At 53.2% G+C, this 17,446-nt stretch overlaps 1 protein-coding gene across 8 annotated transcripts; it reads right to left on the reverse strand.

Moving 5' to 3' along the window:
* Positions 1 to 40: 40 nt before the first annotated feature.
* On the reverse strand, positions 41 to 12,170 carry VWA5B2 (von Willebrand factor A domain containing 5B2). Of its 8 annotated transcripts, none has more exons than XM_033087063.1 (20): positions 11,548 to 12,170; positions 10,987 to 11,131; positions 10,738 to 10,908; positions 8,641 to 8,872; positions 8,317 to 8,474; positions 7,648 to 7,779; positions 7,297 to 7,421; positions 6,748 to 6,903; positions 6,172 to 6,282; positions 5,883 to 6,091; positions 5,674 to 5,785; positions 4,989 to 5,174; positions 3,959 to 4,130; positions 3,554 to 3,867; positions 2,827 to 3,016; positions 2,370 to 2,726; positions 1,432 to 1,569; positions 1,254 to 1,337; positions 956 to 1,176; positions 41 to 870 (listed from the first exon to the last, which is right to left on the reverse strand). In XM_033087063.1, the coding sequence occupies exons 2-20, from the start codon at positions 11,123 to 11,125 to the stop codon at positions 322 to 324; spliced, it is 3,756 nt and encodes a 1,251-aa protein (XP_032942954.1). In that variant the 5' UTR covers positions 11,126 to 11,131; positions 11,548 to 12,170; the 3' UTR covers positions 41 to 321. The 8 variants fall into 8 exon arrangements, with proteins under 8 accessions (XP_032942954.1, XP_032991616.1, XP_032942965.1 ...); XM_033135725.1 differs by having other exon boundaries at positions 11,356 to 12,170; XM_033087074.1 differs by having other exon boundaries at positions 12,031 to 12,168.
* Positions 12,171 to 17,446: the final 5,276 nt, after the last annotated feature.

Below are 17,446 nucleotides of genomic sequence, written 5' to 3' on the forward strand. Positions count from 1 at the left end.
AGGGGCGTGCACACCACAGATAGAGCACACATTCAGGCAGTCCTAAGAGGCACTTTATTGCATAGGGTCAGGGGCTGTGGCTCTCTCCCTTTGCTGCACTGCATAGAGCTCAGAGGGGAACAGGCAGCGGCTGGGGGTGGGAGGAGCAGGAGAGAGCACACGCAGGCACTTTCTGTGGGGGCAAGAGGACTCTGGGAAGGGGACGAGAAGCAGTGAGGAGCAGGCTGTCACCAACCTACCCCTTCCCAGCACCGAGAAGCCGGCCCTGGGTGGCAGTGACTTGAGTGTTTTGGGGGCGCCAGCCCGAGCAAGGGGCAACCCTCACATGTTTGCTGGGCTGTAACACAACAGGTGCAGCTGCAGGTTCTGATCCCAGTGGCGCAGCAGCAGGAAGAGGCCCCGGGCCGCAGCCTTGAGGGCAGCCAGGTCGAGGCCGTCAGGCAAGTGCTGTGCCTGCAGCCAACAGTCGGCCTTAGCTGCTGCGAGTTCCCACTCGCCAAAGGCGGCGGCACAGCGGTGCTCCAGCCACGCGAGTGCCACGGCTGTGGCCCAGGTTCGGCCCCGCAGGTCGGCGCCAACCGGCCCTTCTGCTCCCTCCGAGGCCTCGGTGTCTGAGCCCCGCCCACTGTCCACCTGGCCGGGACCCTCGGAGCCTGAGCTGGGGGACGGGCTGCAGGAAGCTGTGGCACTGTCGCCCTGGCCAACACCAGGACCCAGAAGGGCCCAGGGAGATGAGGCCGAAGTAGGGCTGAGGCTGGCGCGGTGCGCGGCAAAGGGGGAGGCACGGCATAGTCGCTCCTGTGGTATGCGCACCGCTGTGCAGAAGGGTGCGTCCAGGCGGAAGGAGCCCGGCGCCTCTTGCAATCGCACCTGAGGAGAGAGGAGGTGGGGGGAGAAGCGAGCTGAGATAGCGCCCTGGCCTGGCAACGCCACCCTCCACCTCCCGAGTCCTCACCAAGGGCAGGTAGTCGTGGTCGCTTCCTTCACTGTTGTGGTCACTGATCTGGCCTGTGTTAGGGCCTCTGGACTTCCGAAAGCCCAGGCTAAGCCTAGAGGAAGGCTGGGGGGGCAGACGATGAGCACCTCCGGTGGGGGCTGCAGGGTCCCACAAAGCAGACTTGCAGTTGCCATTTTGGTCTGCGTCCGAGCTGCCTGCCAGGGAGCCTCCCTGAAGTCCTGCAATGGAGCTAATCAGTGCCAGTGGTGGTCGCTAAACTGTTGCTCCTTGCCACTTCCCCCGATTTGAGTGTTACCTTTAGAGTGGGCAACTGTGGTCAGAGGAGCTGCATCTAGATGGCCCCGAGAAGCAGAAGGGGTACCGGGGGACTCGGCTGGTTCTGCAGGGGCACAGAAGATGGCTGAGGTTTGTACAAGAGGGTGGCCAGTAAGGTGAGGGCCAGCACCTGAGAAGTGATCAGGGAGGGACCCTACCTGAGCTCCGCACCTGCAGGGCTGTGGGCAGGACCTCCCTCGTGGTAGCGTCCACAGCTACAGGGCAGGTGAAGCAGGAGGGGGCAGAGCTGACCTTGCTTGTCTGAATGGCTCGCAGCCAGGACCTCCGGGCATGGCCTGTTCAACCATGGAGCAGTATGCTGAACAGGAGGGGGTGCACGCCCATCGCCCACCCTCTATAGAGAGCTTCCTAGAAAAAAATCTCAGTGTTCCCCATAGCTTCTCCCTCTGTCCACTTTTGAACAGAATGGAGTCTTTCTCACGGTCAGGACCACCTCAGACTCCCCAACTTTGACATGAAGTGGTTAGGCAGAACCCCTCAACTCATAGGAAGGCTCGGCCCCCTGGCCACCCAGAAATTCAACATTCTGGACACCATGAAGGAAGCATTGACTGGTGCCTTGTCCATCCACTCGCTTCAGCACTGCCAATACAACTTTCTGTGATGACGGAAATGCTTTATGGATCTGCAGGATCCAATACAGTAGCCACTAGTCACATGTGACTAATAATCACTTGAAGTGTGGCCAGTGCAACTGACGAACTGAAATTTTAGCTTTGTTTGATTTTAATAGTCTTCTATTAAAATAGACGTTTTAAAAATGTTATGGGCATTGTGCATCATTACAAGATCACATTTTCCTCTGTTGGCTGCTAAGAAGCTTGCCGATTTTGGGTCCCATGTTTGCAAAGGCACATAACCTTGTGCTGTGCATCTTTGATAAAACCTCATCACCCCTTTCATTTTATTATCCCTCTTTTTCCCATTGCCCTGCTTAATATTTTTTTTTATTGTCAATGTGGGTGAACCACCTCAGATGGTGACTAGGTGCGGTATAGAGTGATCCAACACACCCGCTTCGGCCACCGCCCCGTTCCGGCTCCATGGGCGCTGAGTGGGCCCACCGGCAACTCACCCCAGTCAGCCATGGTCTCAGCCCCTCCTCGGAGAGCCAGCTGCTCGTTGTCCCGGACCACGGAAGCTGCTGTCAGCCGATGGAGGGCTTGGTCCCAAGCACCTTCTCTTTCAGGGGGTGATGGAGGCAGGGAGCCATCATTCCCAGACCCCCATAGTGTCTCTAGCCCAACACCCACCTCCCAGCACACAGGCTGCTCCCCACAAAGGGCCCGGATCACCACATGGCAGCGTGGAGGCTGGGGAGGTAGTGGCATTGCTGGGGAACCCGATTCCCTGTCAGGGGGCACAGCCGTGAACAAGAAGGGTGGTTCCATCAACATGTCCCAGTCCATGGGGGCTGGGGAGAGCAGGTTTCCTGAGGAGACAATGGCAGGACAGGGAAAGTGTGGTGCCCTGGGCTCCACCTCCCCAAGGCCTTCTTGGTGTCAGAATCCAGCTCCCTATCCAACCTTTACCTGAGTCATCCAGGCCTGGTCCCAGCTGCTGCCCTGGCTCAGGGCCTGACCCATCTGGTGCTGCACCCAAAGAGGGGTGCCGGGGGTGGCCATGGACTGGGTTCACCTGGCCTGGGGGTGATGAGAGGCTTCGGCCAGCCAGAGCTGCTCTGCGTTGACGGCCCAGCACCTCAGCACTTAAGGCCCCAGGCTGCATGAGACAAGTGGGGTTGGAGTCCACTGGTCAAGGAATGTAGAGCTCCTGGCCATCTCACACACACACACACACACACACACACACACACACACACACACACACACACTGGTCACATGACATTTTGTCTGAAACCCTGAATGGCTGCTCACCACCCTTAGAAGAAAGGCCAGGCTCCTTAGGGCTTCTGGTCCCCTTCCTAGAGGCGTTTCTCTCCACACCCTATTTCTCACTTAAGGTTGTTGCTTGTCTGTTTTTGCTCATGTAGTCTCCCTCTTTGCCTGACTCACTTCTCCTTATTCTTCCAGGTAGGGCCCTTGCTTTCCTGATGCCCTCAGACAGGGTTAGGACGAGCCCCCCTAACACCACGTCCCTGTACGCATCACTGAATGTCGGGTGGGATCTTCATTGTAGATTTCTCCATCTAGCTCTTCAGCTAGAGTTAATAGTAAGCACTGCACAATGCGTGGCAGACAGCAGATGGTCAGCAATGTTTGCCGGATATATGGTAAACAGATGTGGACTGACTCTCACCTTGACTGGAGCCAGTGGGGGTGGAGGCAGCGGGCAGGATCGGGAGCCTGCAGGTTCTCCCCAAGCCAGGCTTCGGCAGCCTTGCTGAGAAGGGGGATCCAGGGGAGCACTGCCTTCAGGGGAGCCAGGGCCCTGGGAGCCGGGGGACTCACTGCTGCCTGTGGAGCCTGGGCCTGGCTCAGGGCTGGCAGAGCAGTGGGTGAGCACATACTGCTCCCGGATGTACGAGGACTGGAAGATGCGGCGCCATATGGCTGTGTCGGAAGAGGGGTTGGGTCCAGGGTCTGTGACGGGGTCAGTCAGAGCATCCATACCTGATGGAGGGAGGAGAATGGACCCCAGGCCTGGCTTCTCCCACTGCCATTCCTCCTCCGGCACAGACACATCCATGCACCCAACACTTACTCCGCTCCGAGTCCCCCGCAGCCCAGGGGTTGGACAGCTCTCCTGTCACAGTGCCTGTTCCCAGTGGCTCTGAGGTGCCAGTGCGCTCAGTGCCAGGGCTGGTGGCAGATGGCACCTCCTCTGGGGATGGGAACACAGAGCCACCCAAGCTCTGCCAGCCAGGTTCTTGGCCCTAGAGAGGGACAGTCACTGGGGGGAAAACCTGATTGTAGTTTTATGCTACCTGTTTCCCAAGAGGATTAGGACGGCTAACTGCAAGAGGCAATAAAGTTACTAAACCCGAAATGAAAGCCCGGTACTAAGTAAAGAGGAAGCACCCAGGCTAAGTGCAGGGTTAATAGAGCTAGTGCAGCTGAGCTTCAGGTTTGGCCCTGAGCTTCCTGGCAACCAGGCAAAAAGGCAAATAGTCCATTATAGAGCTCTTGTGATCAAAAAGGAGGAAGCATGCTTAGTTCTTCTGGAGAAAGAAAGCTTTTCATAATAAAAACAACTCTCATTTCTCAGACTCCTACTATGTGTCAAGTATCCTACCAGGAGCATATACATTATGACCTCCAATTACAACCCTATGAAAAAAATCAGTATGAGGAAATGGGCTCGGAGAAGTTAAGTTTGATTCGCCCAGAATCAAATGGCTAGTATAGGCAGAATTGGGATCTGAGATTTCATCTAGACTCTGCTCCCTCAGTCCCTGAATGTTTCAGGAAATAATTGGGTGGTGCTTTTTGTAGGGCACTGTGTGAAATAATGAGCAAGTTTTGACAAAATCTCACAGCAAATGCTGGAGCTATTTTCTGTGTCTTTGTACTTTAGTGAACTTTGGCAAAAGCCAAGGGCAACACACTACAGAACAACTCAGTAGACCTCATGATGGGGCAAGCTGCAGTCACCCTGGGTGGCCCAGTGTGGTCTCTGAGGAGGCTTGGGGGTAGCAGGAGAGTTTGGCACAGGAAATGAAAGAAGGGTTTGGAAGAGATTCAGGGGCTTCAGCTATTCCAGGCCCACCTCCCAAACCCCAGCCCAGGCCTACCCCAGGGGGGCGGGACCGGAAGCCATCCACCCTGAAGAGTGAGCAGTAACCCAGCAGCTGGTCCCCAGGGTAGAGTGCTGGGATCTCCCGGGGGGTCAGCAGTGCCTCCACTGCATCAGGCACAAACCAGTCCACAGAGATGTCACTCAAAGCGGGCTCCAATGCCTTCCGCAGAGCCTGCACCAGCTGTGAGGAATGATCAGAGAGAGGCCATAGGAGAGAAAGAGGTGTCACACAGCTCACAGAGTGGGAAGACTGCTATTCCCCTGATGCCATCTGCCCAGCCTCTGGCGGAGGGGAGCAGGCAAAGGCTGGGTCAGGCGAAGGAGTGGGGATAGCGAAAAGCGAGGGGACTGAGTGTTCAGTCCTCAGGGCTCGGTCTGCCTCCTAGCTTGAGCTGTGCCTCATGGATGAGGCACAATTTATCAGAGATATGACTCAGTACCAGGACACAACTGGGGAGTGATCAGAGGCTGTTCCCCCCCACTTTAGCCTCCTGAAGCACCCCACAGCAGCACCAGCAGCTCCTCCCATTTGGCTTCTCAAGGGAGAGTAGGGATTGAAATGGGGGAGAAGTCTTGGTCTGGGTGCCAGGAGACCCCGTGACCTAATTGGATTCTGTTTCAGACTCTGTAACTTGAGAGGACTTCCAGGGATGGAAAACAGGCCCCAGGCTCAAGCTCACCATGGGCTGCAGCCTCTCCCCAGGCCTCAGGAAGTAGGCCTGGCCCCTGCTGAGGGCAGACAGACCCTGGAGCAGCTGGTGGCAGGCAGGCCCTAGCCCAAAGGAGAAGCACCTGATGAAGGAAGGGAAGCAGCTGTGACCTTCAGAAGAAGCCTCTTTGGAGGGGGGGGGGGGTCAATCTCAGACACCTGTCTCTGTACACCCCATACCTGGCTGCCCCCCTGTGCCACCTCATCAGCTCCAGAGTTTGGTGGGTCGTGGCAGCCATGGGTGAGGCAGCAGTGAGCAGGAACAACTGCCGAGGGTGGGCCCTGTGCTGGGGCTGCTTCATGGCCCAGTCCAGCGCAGCCAGCACATCTGGGGGACCTCCCGTAGCCTGCAGAGTCTCGACATTCTCACAGATCTGCTGCACAGTGTCCTGGAGAGAAAAGAAACAGGCTGGGCCACGCTGGGCTACAGCATCTCCCCTAGACCTTCACATCCCTGGGCCACACTCACATCACTGCAAAGCCGGCTCGCAGGGAAGAGGGGCTGCACTGAGGTGCCAACCATCGCCACGTTGATGAGCGTCTGGGACGGGAGTGACTTCACCGCCAAAACAATGGCGTCCTGGGGAGAGCAGGGAGGGCAGCGTGAGGCAGGCCTATGGGCCTTGATAGAGAGGAAGGAACAGCAGATCGATTGCCTGCTTTCTCCAGGCCGTGTGTAAAATGAAGGTCTGGATCAAGTAATCTGGGAGAAGCCGTGTGTGTGTGTGTGTGTGTGTGTGTGTGTGTGTGTGTGTGTGTGAAACAGTGTGTGAGAAACTCTGGGAGTGAGAACCTGGGGCTGTAGGGAGATTCTGAGTGTGTATGAGAGACATTTGTGCATGTTACTCTGGAAGTATATATGGTACTTGGGTTTTGGATTAGGTGTGACTTAATAGAACTTTATGTATGACAGAGGCTCTTGGAATCTGGGCGAGACATGTCTGTGTGAGTATGAGAAAGAGAATGTGTGTGCGCACACGCTGCAGCCCACCTCAGACCGCTGCCCCCCAAGCCCTGGTCCTGCCCACACTGTGCCCCCACAGGCCTTGTGTGCTACACTGCTGCCATCCAACAGGAAAAGGAACTCCCGGGTTGCTGTGCCCAGGTGTCCCGGCTTGGAACTCAGGTCCGGGCAGAAGCTTAGCACCAGCACCGGGTTCAGCAGGATGTCCTTGTGGAAGCGTCGCTGCAGGAACCACACCTGAACATGGGATCCCAGAGTCATCCTGGGCCAGTCTTACTGCAACGCCAACCTGACTGGCAGCAGAAACCAGCCCTGGACACTTTTTCTATCTACTCCACCCAGAAGAGGCATTTTTGCAGTCATTTGAATAAAGGCAAGAGTAGAGGCAAGTCGCTGTCGTCTGCCTGTGTCAGATTTAGCCCCCATTCTCTAAGACACATCTCAGGGAGCTGTGCGTGGGCCCTCCTGGGACAATACGCATCAGCCCTCTCAGATGGTGGTGGCACCAGGGTCTTACTGGGACCAGAGGCACCTCACCCATCCCAGTATGAGTCTGCTCGCCTGTTCCTCATATACACATGCAGCCAGCAGTCAGGCCAGGGACCTGGTCATGTCCCCAGGCAGCTATACCTGCCGGTCCCCATCACTGTCCCTTCGCTGTAGCCTCTGGAAATCCCGGCGGGCCCTCACCCGGGCCTCATATTCTGCTGAGCTCAGGCTGCCGGCCTCCAGCATTAGGTGTGGCTGGTGGGGCTCTGGGGAGGAGAGGACACAGCTCTGTCAGGGAAATCCCTGTCTCTGGACCCCAACTATCCAACCCCATTGTTCTGGGAAGACCTTGCAGGTCTGACCTCCCTGTACCAGCGGGCCCACCCTCACAGATGACTTGGTCCACCTGGCTTGGGGCCCAGAAATCTATGCTTGAAAACAATGGTCCTGAAGCAGGTCAGAGCTGGCCCCCTGTGCTCCCCAGTCTCTCACCACTAGGGTGCAGCAGGATCTCCAAGACCCTGTCGCAGGGGTGACCCTCGGCCAGGGTGACACAGATGGTGGCTGCAGAGCTGGCGTGAGGGGGCGCGTCTGCCCGCAGAGCATGAGAGGGGCTCTCCAGGCCTGAGGGACATAGAGGCAAGGAAGGGTGATGATCTCCACCCCCCCAAGTCAGTATGAAGAGCATAAACATCACCTTCCCAGATCACAGTATATGAGGGTGCGGGGCAAGGATCACAACTGATTTAGCTCTGTTCTCAGAGCCTGATCTATAAGGTTGAAAGGAAAAGCGAAGATTGGCCTGCTTTCATGGGCTGGAAGGCAGATTCCCAGCTCTGTTCCTGGCTGGTCAAAGAGTTATACATCCACCAATTGCTGATTTAGCATCGTCCCCCACCTCTTGCACAAGGAAACACCATTTCATCACTTGGACGGGTCTCATTATAAGCCTCTCTCCTCCCATTGGTAAGTAGAGTGGGACATAAATAAATGACACTGACAAACCTAGGGGCTTGTGTTGTGTAGAAGCGGCTGGAGGACGCTCTTACTGTGAGACCGGAGTTCCTAAGTCTTAGGTCCCTGTCTTCTTTTCATCTTGTGCTCCTCCCACCCCCAGCCCTGAATTATTTCCCAGTCAGCTATACTGGGCGGGGCACCCACCTGCCAGCAGGCATGGCCCAGTCACCAGCATCTCGAAGGAGAAGGTGTATGGGGCAGGGCAGCGGGCAGGGCCTAAGAACACATCCGGAGGAGCAGCTGGCTCCTCCCAGGCCAACCCTTCCTCCTGAGGGCTGCCCACCCCGAAGCAGCTGGTAGGGCTGGAAGGGAGCATGAGGAGAGTCACCGGGCCACTACCAAGGCCCCTAGCCCCTCTGGCTGACTGGCCCAGCCTTTCTCCACCCTGCCCATCCCCTGGGAACCCTGCCAAAGCCCCCTCACCCGCACTAGACCCAGAGAAGCCGAGGGAGGGACGAAGAGAATCACCATAGGCCCAACCTGTCGTCACAGAGCCCCGGAGATCTGGGGGGCCCTGGTGGACCTGACGGGGCCAGCGGGGTGAGCACGGAGGGCAGAGCCACACGCAGCACCCCATCAGGCCTTGAGGGCAGCTCCTGGCTGCTGCACAGGGTCACTGTCATGGTGCCGGCCGCGGCGATGAGGCCGGTGGGCAGCACCAGTGTGGACCGGGCCTGGGCCAGATCCAAGACAAGATGACCTACGATGAGTGAGAAAAGGGGTCAGACGGGACTGGAAGCAGAAGAGATAGGGGAAGATGGGGTGGGGGCAGGCACCGAGTCAGGGGAGTCTTGGCAAGCGGGAATTTGTGTGGTCGGAGAGACAAACGATGATACAGAATGGGACATGAGATGAATGACAGTAGGAAGAGAAGCAGATGGTAAAAGGATCTGGCTGTCATCAGGAAAGGGAGCAGTGACAACACTGCGAATGGAGGGCTGAGGAAAACAGGGCATGTCCATACCACCCCAAGATCCTGGAACCATACCCTCTGCTCGTCTTTCCCTGTCTGCACCTATCCAGTCAACACTTGGGTATCATCTTTGTAAAGGACCTTCCCTTGTGGACTGACATCTCCTATAGCCTGGGCCCCCCCTGCTCACAAATACCCTGCTCACGAATAGTTAGGGGTTCCCCATTGCCTATGAGGAGTGGCTCTAGAATTTTCTACCCAAGAGGAGTTTAGGAGCAGTAATCTGCTGGGACACTGACTAGAGATCATAAAGCTGCATTTGCGTAACAAGCACACCATTTTACTTAGATCACAGGTTTAACTTGGAACGGATGGAGTCATGGGGGTCACCACTGCTGTTAAAGGAAAAATGGCCAGATGTGTAGAGTGGCAGTCAAGGCCGTACATGGTCTGGCCCCAGCCTACCTTTACAGCCCTACTTCACCTCCCTTTCCCACAATAAAGAGTGGATAACCACAATAAAGAGTGGATAATAAAGAGTGATTATTCACTCTTTTGAGAAATACTTGCGGAATAAATGAAGGCAAGACAAAGATGGAAGGAAAGAAGGAAGGTAAGAAGAAAGAAAAGGGCTTCCTTCTCAGCCAGCTGAGGCTTGGGGACAGCCTGCTACAATGGAGAGAGCACAGTTTGAGTCTTGGCTCCATAGCTTCTAACTCTGTCCTTTAGTAACTCTCTTGTTTTGAAGAACCTCAGTTTCCTCATCCATAAAATGGGGGTCATAATAACAATATCTCAAAAGTCATGGTGAGGAATAAATGAGATAATATATGCAAAGCATCCAACACCTCAGAGACCACTGCTGTTATTTTCATCACCTATAAAAGAGGAAAGGAGAACAATACTTGCATTACATCCCTCTCTGGATTCAAATGAGGTAATACCAGTGACTGGGCTTTGTCAAATGTAAATCACTATAAAAATAAAGTATTTTATTACCATTATCAAGTACAATTTACTTCCAAACCTTCGCTTACACCATTGTCTCTGCCTGGGGTGCCTTTCACCTCCTCACCACTTCACCACATCCTACCCTTCCTTTCAGTCAAATGCTGGCTCCACTTCCTTCTGGAACATTCCTCACTCTGGCCTTTAACTACCTGCTGGGCTTATGCCAACTCTCGACACAGCTGGATGGTAAATCCCATGTGCAGGAATCAAATGAATGTACAAATAAATAAATGAAAGAAAGAAGTACAAGCCACAAAACCTAGCACAGGGGTGGGATTCCATCCTCACCCAGCACTCACTGAGCCCCTTTGTTGTGTGAGGCTGGGACCTGGAGCTGACCAAAACCCTGTTCCAGGCTCAGGAGCTAATGCTCCAAAGGGGAAAACAGACGTGTGACTGCCTGCCTGCTGTGTCTGCCTCCCTGGCTGAAAACCTCGGGTCAGGTCTAGGTCACAGTCCCTCAGCACCTGGCATGCACGTCAGGTGCCTAGTCCACAACTGTTGAATAAAGGGATGAATCAATGAATGAAAAAAAAAATCAGTGACTGGAGGGAGGAGGGGCGAGACGCAGGAACCAGAGTGCGGCTGGCTTTGCGGGGTGGGGGGTGGGGTGTGGGGGGGTAGAGGCGCCCTGGACTCACCCTGAGCGCAGCGGCGGGGCGTCGAAGCCCCCAACCCGGGACCTAGCGCGCGGCAGCAAGCCGCCTGCGAGCGGCGCCGGCTCTGCAGCTGGAAGGAGACGCGCCGACCCGCCGCCTCCGCCTGGAAGCCCGATACCACTTCGGCCTCGGCCAGCGGGTACACAAACACGCCTGGGGCGGAGGGCACAGGCGGTGTCGGACCTCGTCGGCACCCACTCCCTACCACCTCGCGCCCCTGCCGGGCCTCACCGTCCACCGGCTGTGGCTGCGGGTTGTGGTAGGTGAGCCGGGCCCGCAGGCTGAGGCACGGTCCGTTGGCGCAGGCCCGAACCCAGGAGTCCGTGAGGGTCAGCGGCGTCCAGCTGGAGGGGCAATACAGGCCGGGCATGGTGCCCTAGAGGAGGGTGGTCGATGAAAGACTGCGCAGGTCGAGCCCAGGGCAGCCCACCCACTCGGGGGAAAGCCCACTGGGAGAATCTAACTCTGGCTGGACGACCGGACCTGCAGGGGGCGCAAGGCTGATCCCAGGTTCAGGCCCCGCCGACTGGTGGCGAGGGGAAGGAGGGAAGAAAGCAGGGAAGGTGGGGGGATGGCGAGACCTGCATCCTCTCCCGTTACCTGGGAAGCCAAGGCGGTGCTCAGCTCCCGGCAGCGCGGGGACCCGGGAAGAGGAGGGTTAATGATTAACTGGCGCTCGGGGCGCCCAGCAGTCCCGCTGCCGGCTCCAAGACGGGCGCGCGCGGGGGGTGGGGGGCGGGTTGTCACAGCTGTTCCATCACCGGCTCCCGGGCCTCACCGCCACCCCCGTACCTGTCGGCCCCCCGGGGCTCCCCGCGGCTGCCAGCTGTCGGAGGTAGCGCGGGTGGAGAGATGGAAGATGCTCTGGGTGGGGAGCAAGTGTTTAAAGGGCCAGCGTCCTCCTGGGTGCCCCTAGCCCAGCAAGGAACAGCAGGGGCGGGGTGGGATGGGGAGCCGAAGGGCTGCATCTTTCTCCCGCGCCTCATCTGACCCCGGCCCTGAGACGGGCTGCAGGCCGGAGTGGAGGGGGTTGGGTTGGGAAGAACGAGATAGGGAAGCCAAAGGAGGGGGTCTTTTGGAGACAAGACAGGGAGAATAGTTGGGGTAGGGGGAGTCCATGAGATCCGTCCAGGGTACCTCTCCCCACCCTGGCAGAGCTCATCTGGGAGGGGGGGACCGCTGCAGCCGCCGGCGCCCCACAAGGCCGAGCTGTCAGGGGATGCTGCTGGCTGGATCTAGGGATTGTTCCCTCCCCGCGGGTAGCCCCAGCCTCACCGTCGCCTCCTCTGCGGAGTTCTGGGCGCCACGACGGGACCACGGTGTGTGATGCCGCCTCTGCGCCCGGGGCAGCACTCAGTCGCGGCACCTGCAGGGCGCCCACTCGGGACTCCGGCTGCGACCGCTCTGAGTGCGCGCAGGGGTGTCGGCCCTGCGGCTGCGAGTCCCACCCTTGTTCTGAAAGGCCGCCCCTCTGGCCCGCTTTGGCCCCGCCCGCCGCTGCGGCGGGACTGAGGCTCCCCACTCTCCCAGCCCCCTCCCACTTCGGGCGCGGTATCGCCTCCACGCCAGTCCTGGCCGCTGCAGCCAGACAGGGCACCGCAGTGCAGGGACCGCGTCTCTGCTGCCGCGCAGGCCCCCATCAATGCGGGACCGAAGCTTCCGAGGCCCCACCCTGTTTGTCCTCCAGGAAGTGAGGCGTCCTGCACAAGTAGCAGAGCTGCTCTGTCGGCAGCCCCCCAGCACTGCAGCGACCAAAAATTTCCCACTATCACCACCCCCCACCCCAGGCCTGGCTAGGCTTCCCATCACTGCAGTGACCCTTCCTCATCATTGCAGCGAACCCCTGCGCCCTGTCACCGTTGGACACCCCACGCCTCAAGAAGCCAGTTCCCTTCCGTTGCAAAGTGCTCCTTCATCACTGCAGAAATCTTCCCCATCACTGCAGGTATCTTCAGCTGTGTGATCACTTCAATGTCCACTCACTCCAAGCAGGGCTCCCCTTCACGGCAGCGACTTCCCCTCACCACGGAGCAGCCAGCCTTCCTATCACTGCAGTGCCGTCTCCCCACTTTTTCTGGGAGTGGGGAGGATCAACCCCTCAGACTTTGACTCCCTGTACTTCAGTTGTCCACCACCTCCGAAGTCAGGCCTTCCAGCCTGCAGAACCTTCTCGTGGCCAACCCTCATCTTAGCAGTGAACCCCTCACCCCACCTCATCGCTGCAGCACCCCTAGGAGAAAACAGCTCTGCCTGTAAACAGGTCCCTTGATATTGGCAGAATTTTTATGCGGCTTAACAATGCTATGCTGCAAAAGATTAGGGAAGTCTAAAACCTCTCCCCTGAGCGGTGAGGGAGAGTCTGGGAGCCCTGGGGAAGTGACCATGTTGGGGCGGGGGTCACCTATGCAAGTTTTCTTGCAGAGGCCACACTCAGATTCTGCAAAATGAGCTCGAGGAGAGCTGAGGGGGTGCAGCAAGTTGGGAGTGGGCTTTCAAGCCAGACTTAGGTTCTCACCTCCCCCCACTTACTCTGTCCGGATTCCAGTCACCATCACCACGCTGGCCCCAGGGGAATTCCCTGCCTCCTTTAGCACCTGAGCCCTCAACCACAATCCTTTCTCTTGCTCAAACCACTTACCATGGTAGCCTTAGCTTGGCCTTTCCCAGGGAACTTCATGGGTGGAAATGCACAAAGATACTACAGAAAGCATAGACACCATTACAAAGGTCCAGCCTACAGGGAGCTCCAGTTGGGTTCTACCCGTTTCCACACTATCTGAGCCATGGTTCCATTGACACCTTTCCTCCCTTCTCTGCTGAACCTTCCCCCAGCCTCATTCTGCTTGAGCATCCTCTTACAGGCTTGGGGAGAAACAGTAGATAGTGAGTGGGCCGGTGGGTCCTCTGGGTGCTCCAGGTCTCCAGGCAGGAGACCAGATCCAGAAGGCTCCATGGAAGTCCAGACAGTGGCCACTTCCCCATGGTGTTTTGTGCTCTGCCCCTTCTGCAAATGAACCAAGAGCTACACCTGGCCCTTGGGCTGAATAAGATGTTACAGGGAGCAGTCATTAAGGGGCGTCAAATAGATGTAAATGAAAAAACAGGTCCTTGTCTTTGTCCTGAGGAGAGCTTGGATGTGCAACAGTGTCCCAGGAAAATGGAATTCCTGTCAAAGACTAGACGACACACTGTTAGAAGCCAAGCTTTGCTGGGAAGCTGGACCAGCCCTGAGATTCTGCTGGAAAGGCTATCTTAGCTGAGGCAGATAGAGGGAGAGAAAGGTCTGCAGCTCCAGCTCAACAAGAGGTCTCTGAGGCCCAGCAGGGAGGCATTCTGGTGGTAGAGCTGCAGCGTGGCACGTAGCTGAGGACAGGAAGAGACAGCTCATCTCCACAGAGCCCAAAATCAAGTTCCAGAAGGCCGAGGAGATCCTAAGCAGGGCTAAAGAATGGCATGGAGCTTGGGTGGTCTGCTATATGCCAGGCTTAGGGGAAGGGGTGGGCGGTATGGAGTTAAAAAGGCATAGCCTCTGTCTTGCAAGGCTCATACTTTAGTGAAAAAAGCAAATACATAGTTACAGTAGATTAAGATGAGTACTGCGTTACAGAGATATACTGGATATTATTAAAGCTTTTTACAGGGAGCTTTCAGGAGGGGCACTTAACCTGGTTGTGGTGGTCGGGGTACAGTCAACAATTATACAATAAATTTTTAAACTTCTTATTTGGAAATAATTTCAAAGCTTAGCAAAAGTTGCAAGAATAGCATTTTGGGGGAACCATTTGAAAATAGGTTGTACACATTATGCGTCTTTACCCATAAATACTTCAGTGTGTGTTTCTTAAGAACAAGATTCTTACATAGCCACAGAATAGTTGTCAAATTCTGGAAACTTAACATTGAAACAATGCTATTATCTAAACTACAGTCAATATTCCAATTTTCTTAATCATTGCCAAAATGTTCTTCATCGATATCGTCCCTGCCCCATCCAACCCAGGATCATACACATTGCATTTAGTTGAGAGTTCTCTTTATAGTCTTCTTGTATCAGAAATAGGTTCTCATTCTTTTTGTCTTTCATAATACTAGCATTTTCAAAGAACACTGGCCAGTTGTTCTGTAGAATGTCCCTTAGTTTGGTTTGTCTGTTGTTTCCTCATAATTAGATTCAGAATATTCACTTGGCACATAGCACATAAGTGATATATCCTTCTCACTATATCACAGCAGGATATCCATGTCAGTTACTATTTCTGGTGATGTTATCTTTGATTAGTGGATTAAGGTAGTGTATTAGGGTTCTCCAGAGAAACAAAACCAATAGACTATGTGTGTGTGTGTATCTTTATGTATTTATTTATTATAAGGAATTGGCTCACCCAGTTATGGAGGCTGGCAAGTTCAAATTCGCAGTGTGGGCTAGCAGGCTGGAGACCCAGGAGAGTCCATGGTACAGATGAAATCCGAAGGAAGTCTGCTAGAGAACCCCCTTGCTGGAGAGGCTGATTTTTCAATTCCAATCAGGCCTCAACTGATTAAATGAGGCCCACCTACATTATAGGAGAACATTCTACTTAATTACAGTTCACCAGTTTAAATGTTAATCTCATCCAAAACCACTACCCTCCAAGTTGACACAGGAAATGAACTCTCACAGGTAGGGTTGCCAGGTTTTTCCTCTATGATGCTACTATTTTTCTTTTTTGTAGTTAAATAAGTACTTTTGTGGGGAGATAGTTTGAGTCTATATAACTATTCCAATCTTCATCAAAATCTCACCTACAAGTTTTAGCATCCATTAATGTCCCAATTAATATTTTATGTCAGTATTATTGACATAATTTATATACAATAAAATTCACCATTTTTTATTGTGGCAAAATACAGATAAATAAAATTTACCTTTTGTTATATAGTACATTCATAATGTTTTGCAACAATCACTACTATCTAGTTCTAGAACATTTTCATCACCCCAAAAAGAAACCCATAACCATTAAAAAGTCACTTTCCATTCCCCCGTCCTCTCAGTCCTTGGAAACTAATATGCTTTTTATCTCTATAGACTTCCCTATTCTGCATATTTCATACACATGAAATAATACAACATGTGGCCTTTTGTGTCTGGCTTCTTTCAGTTAGCATAATGTTTTCAAGGTTCATCCATGTTGTAGCATGTGTCAGTACTTTTTTCCTTTTTATGGCAGAATAATATGCCATTGTATGGATAGACTGCTTTTGTTATCCATTCACTAGTTTATGAATATTTGAGTTTTTTTCACCTTTTGGCTATTGTGAATAGTGCTGCTATGAGCCTTCATGTACAAGTTTTTGTTTCAACATCTATTTTCAATTATTTTGGGTACATACCCAGGAGTGGATTTGCTAGGTCATATGGTAATTCTATGTTTAACTTATTGGGGTTTTCCATACCAGCTGAATAATTTTATATTCCTACCAGCAGCATACAAGGGTTCCAGTTTTTCTACATCTTGCCAACAGAAATCAAAACCTCAGTTTATTGTTTTTTCCTTTTATAGGTCATACTTTTGGTGTCATTTTAAGAACTCTTCACTAAGTCTTAGGTCCTGAAGATTTTCTCCTATGTTAGCTTATAAAAGTTTTATAGTTTTACGTTTAAATCTTTGATTCATTTGAAATAATTTTTATATACATGTAAGGTATGAGACTTAGATCAAGGTTGTGTTTTCGTTTTTGTTTTTTTAGTCTGTGGATAGCTAATTGCTCCAGCACTATTTGTTGAAAAGACTATCCTTCCTCCATTGAACTGCTTTTGCACCCCGGTCAAAAATCAGTGGGCTATATTTGGGCAGGGCTGTTTCTGAGTCCTCTGTTCTGTTCCCTTGGTCTGTGCGTCTTTCCCTCTGCCTGTACCAAATAGCCTTGATTACTGTAGACATATAAGACATATAATAAATCATGAAATAGTGTAGATTGATTCTTCCCTCTTTATTCTTATTTTCAAAATTGTTTTAGTTATTCTAGTTCCTTTGCCTTTCCATATAAATTATAGAATAATCTTGTCTATATCTATAAAAAAAATATTGCTGGGATATTGATAGGAATTACACTAAATCTGTATGTCAGGGTGGTTGGTTGGCTCAGTTGGTTAGAGCGCAGTGCTCATAACACGAAGGTCGCCGGTTCAATTCCCACATGGGCCAGTGAGCTGCGCCCTCCACAACTAGAGTGAAAACAACGGCTTGACTTGGAGCTGATGGGTCCTGGAAAAACATACTGTTCTTCAATAAAAATAAATAAGAAAAAAAACCTGTATATCAATTTGGGGACAATTGATATCTTTACTATATTGAATCTTCCAATCCACGAATACAGCCTGTTTTTTCATTTATTTAGATCTCTTTTGTTATTCATTTTTTGATTTAGATTTTTAAGCTGTAATTATGACAATAGCTACAAGAAATTACATTTTTCTATGCAATTATCATGATAAAGGAATGTGACCTAGTCTTGGGGGAAGGGTCAGAGATAACTATTCTGAACATTGAAATTTGAAGGAGTAAGAATTAGCTAGGCAGGTGTCTAGCAGAAGGAACCGTGTGTGCAGACGCCATGAGTCAGGAGAAAGCTTGGAGCGGTACAAGGAATAAAGTTTGTGTAGTTACTAGATTATTTAGGACGTTAGAGCCTTCTAAGGGTTTTCAAA

The sequence above is a fragment of the Rhinolophus ferrumequinum genome, chromosome 2 (assembly GCF_004115265.2).
Source record: "Rhinolophus ferrumequinum isolate MPI-CBG mRhiFer1 chromosome 2, mRhiFer1_v1.p, whole genome shotgun sequence".
Taxonomy (NCBI): domain Eukaryota; kingdom Metazoa; phylum Chordata; class Mammalia; order Chiroptera; family Rhinolophidae; genus Rhinolophus; species Rhinolophus ferrumequinum.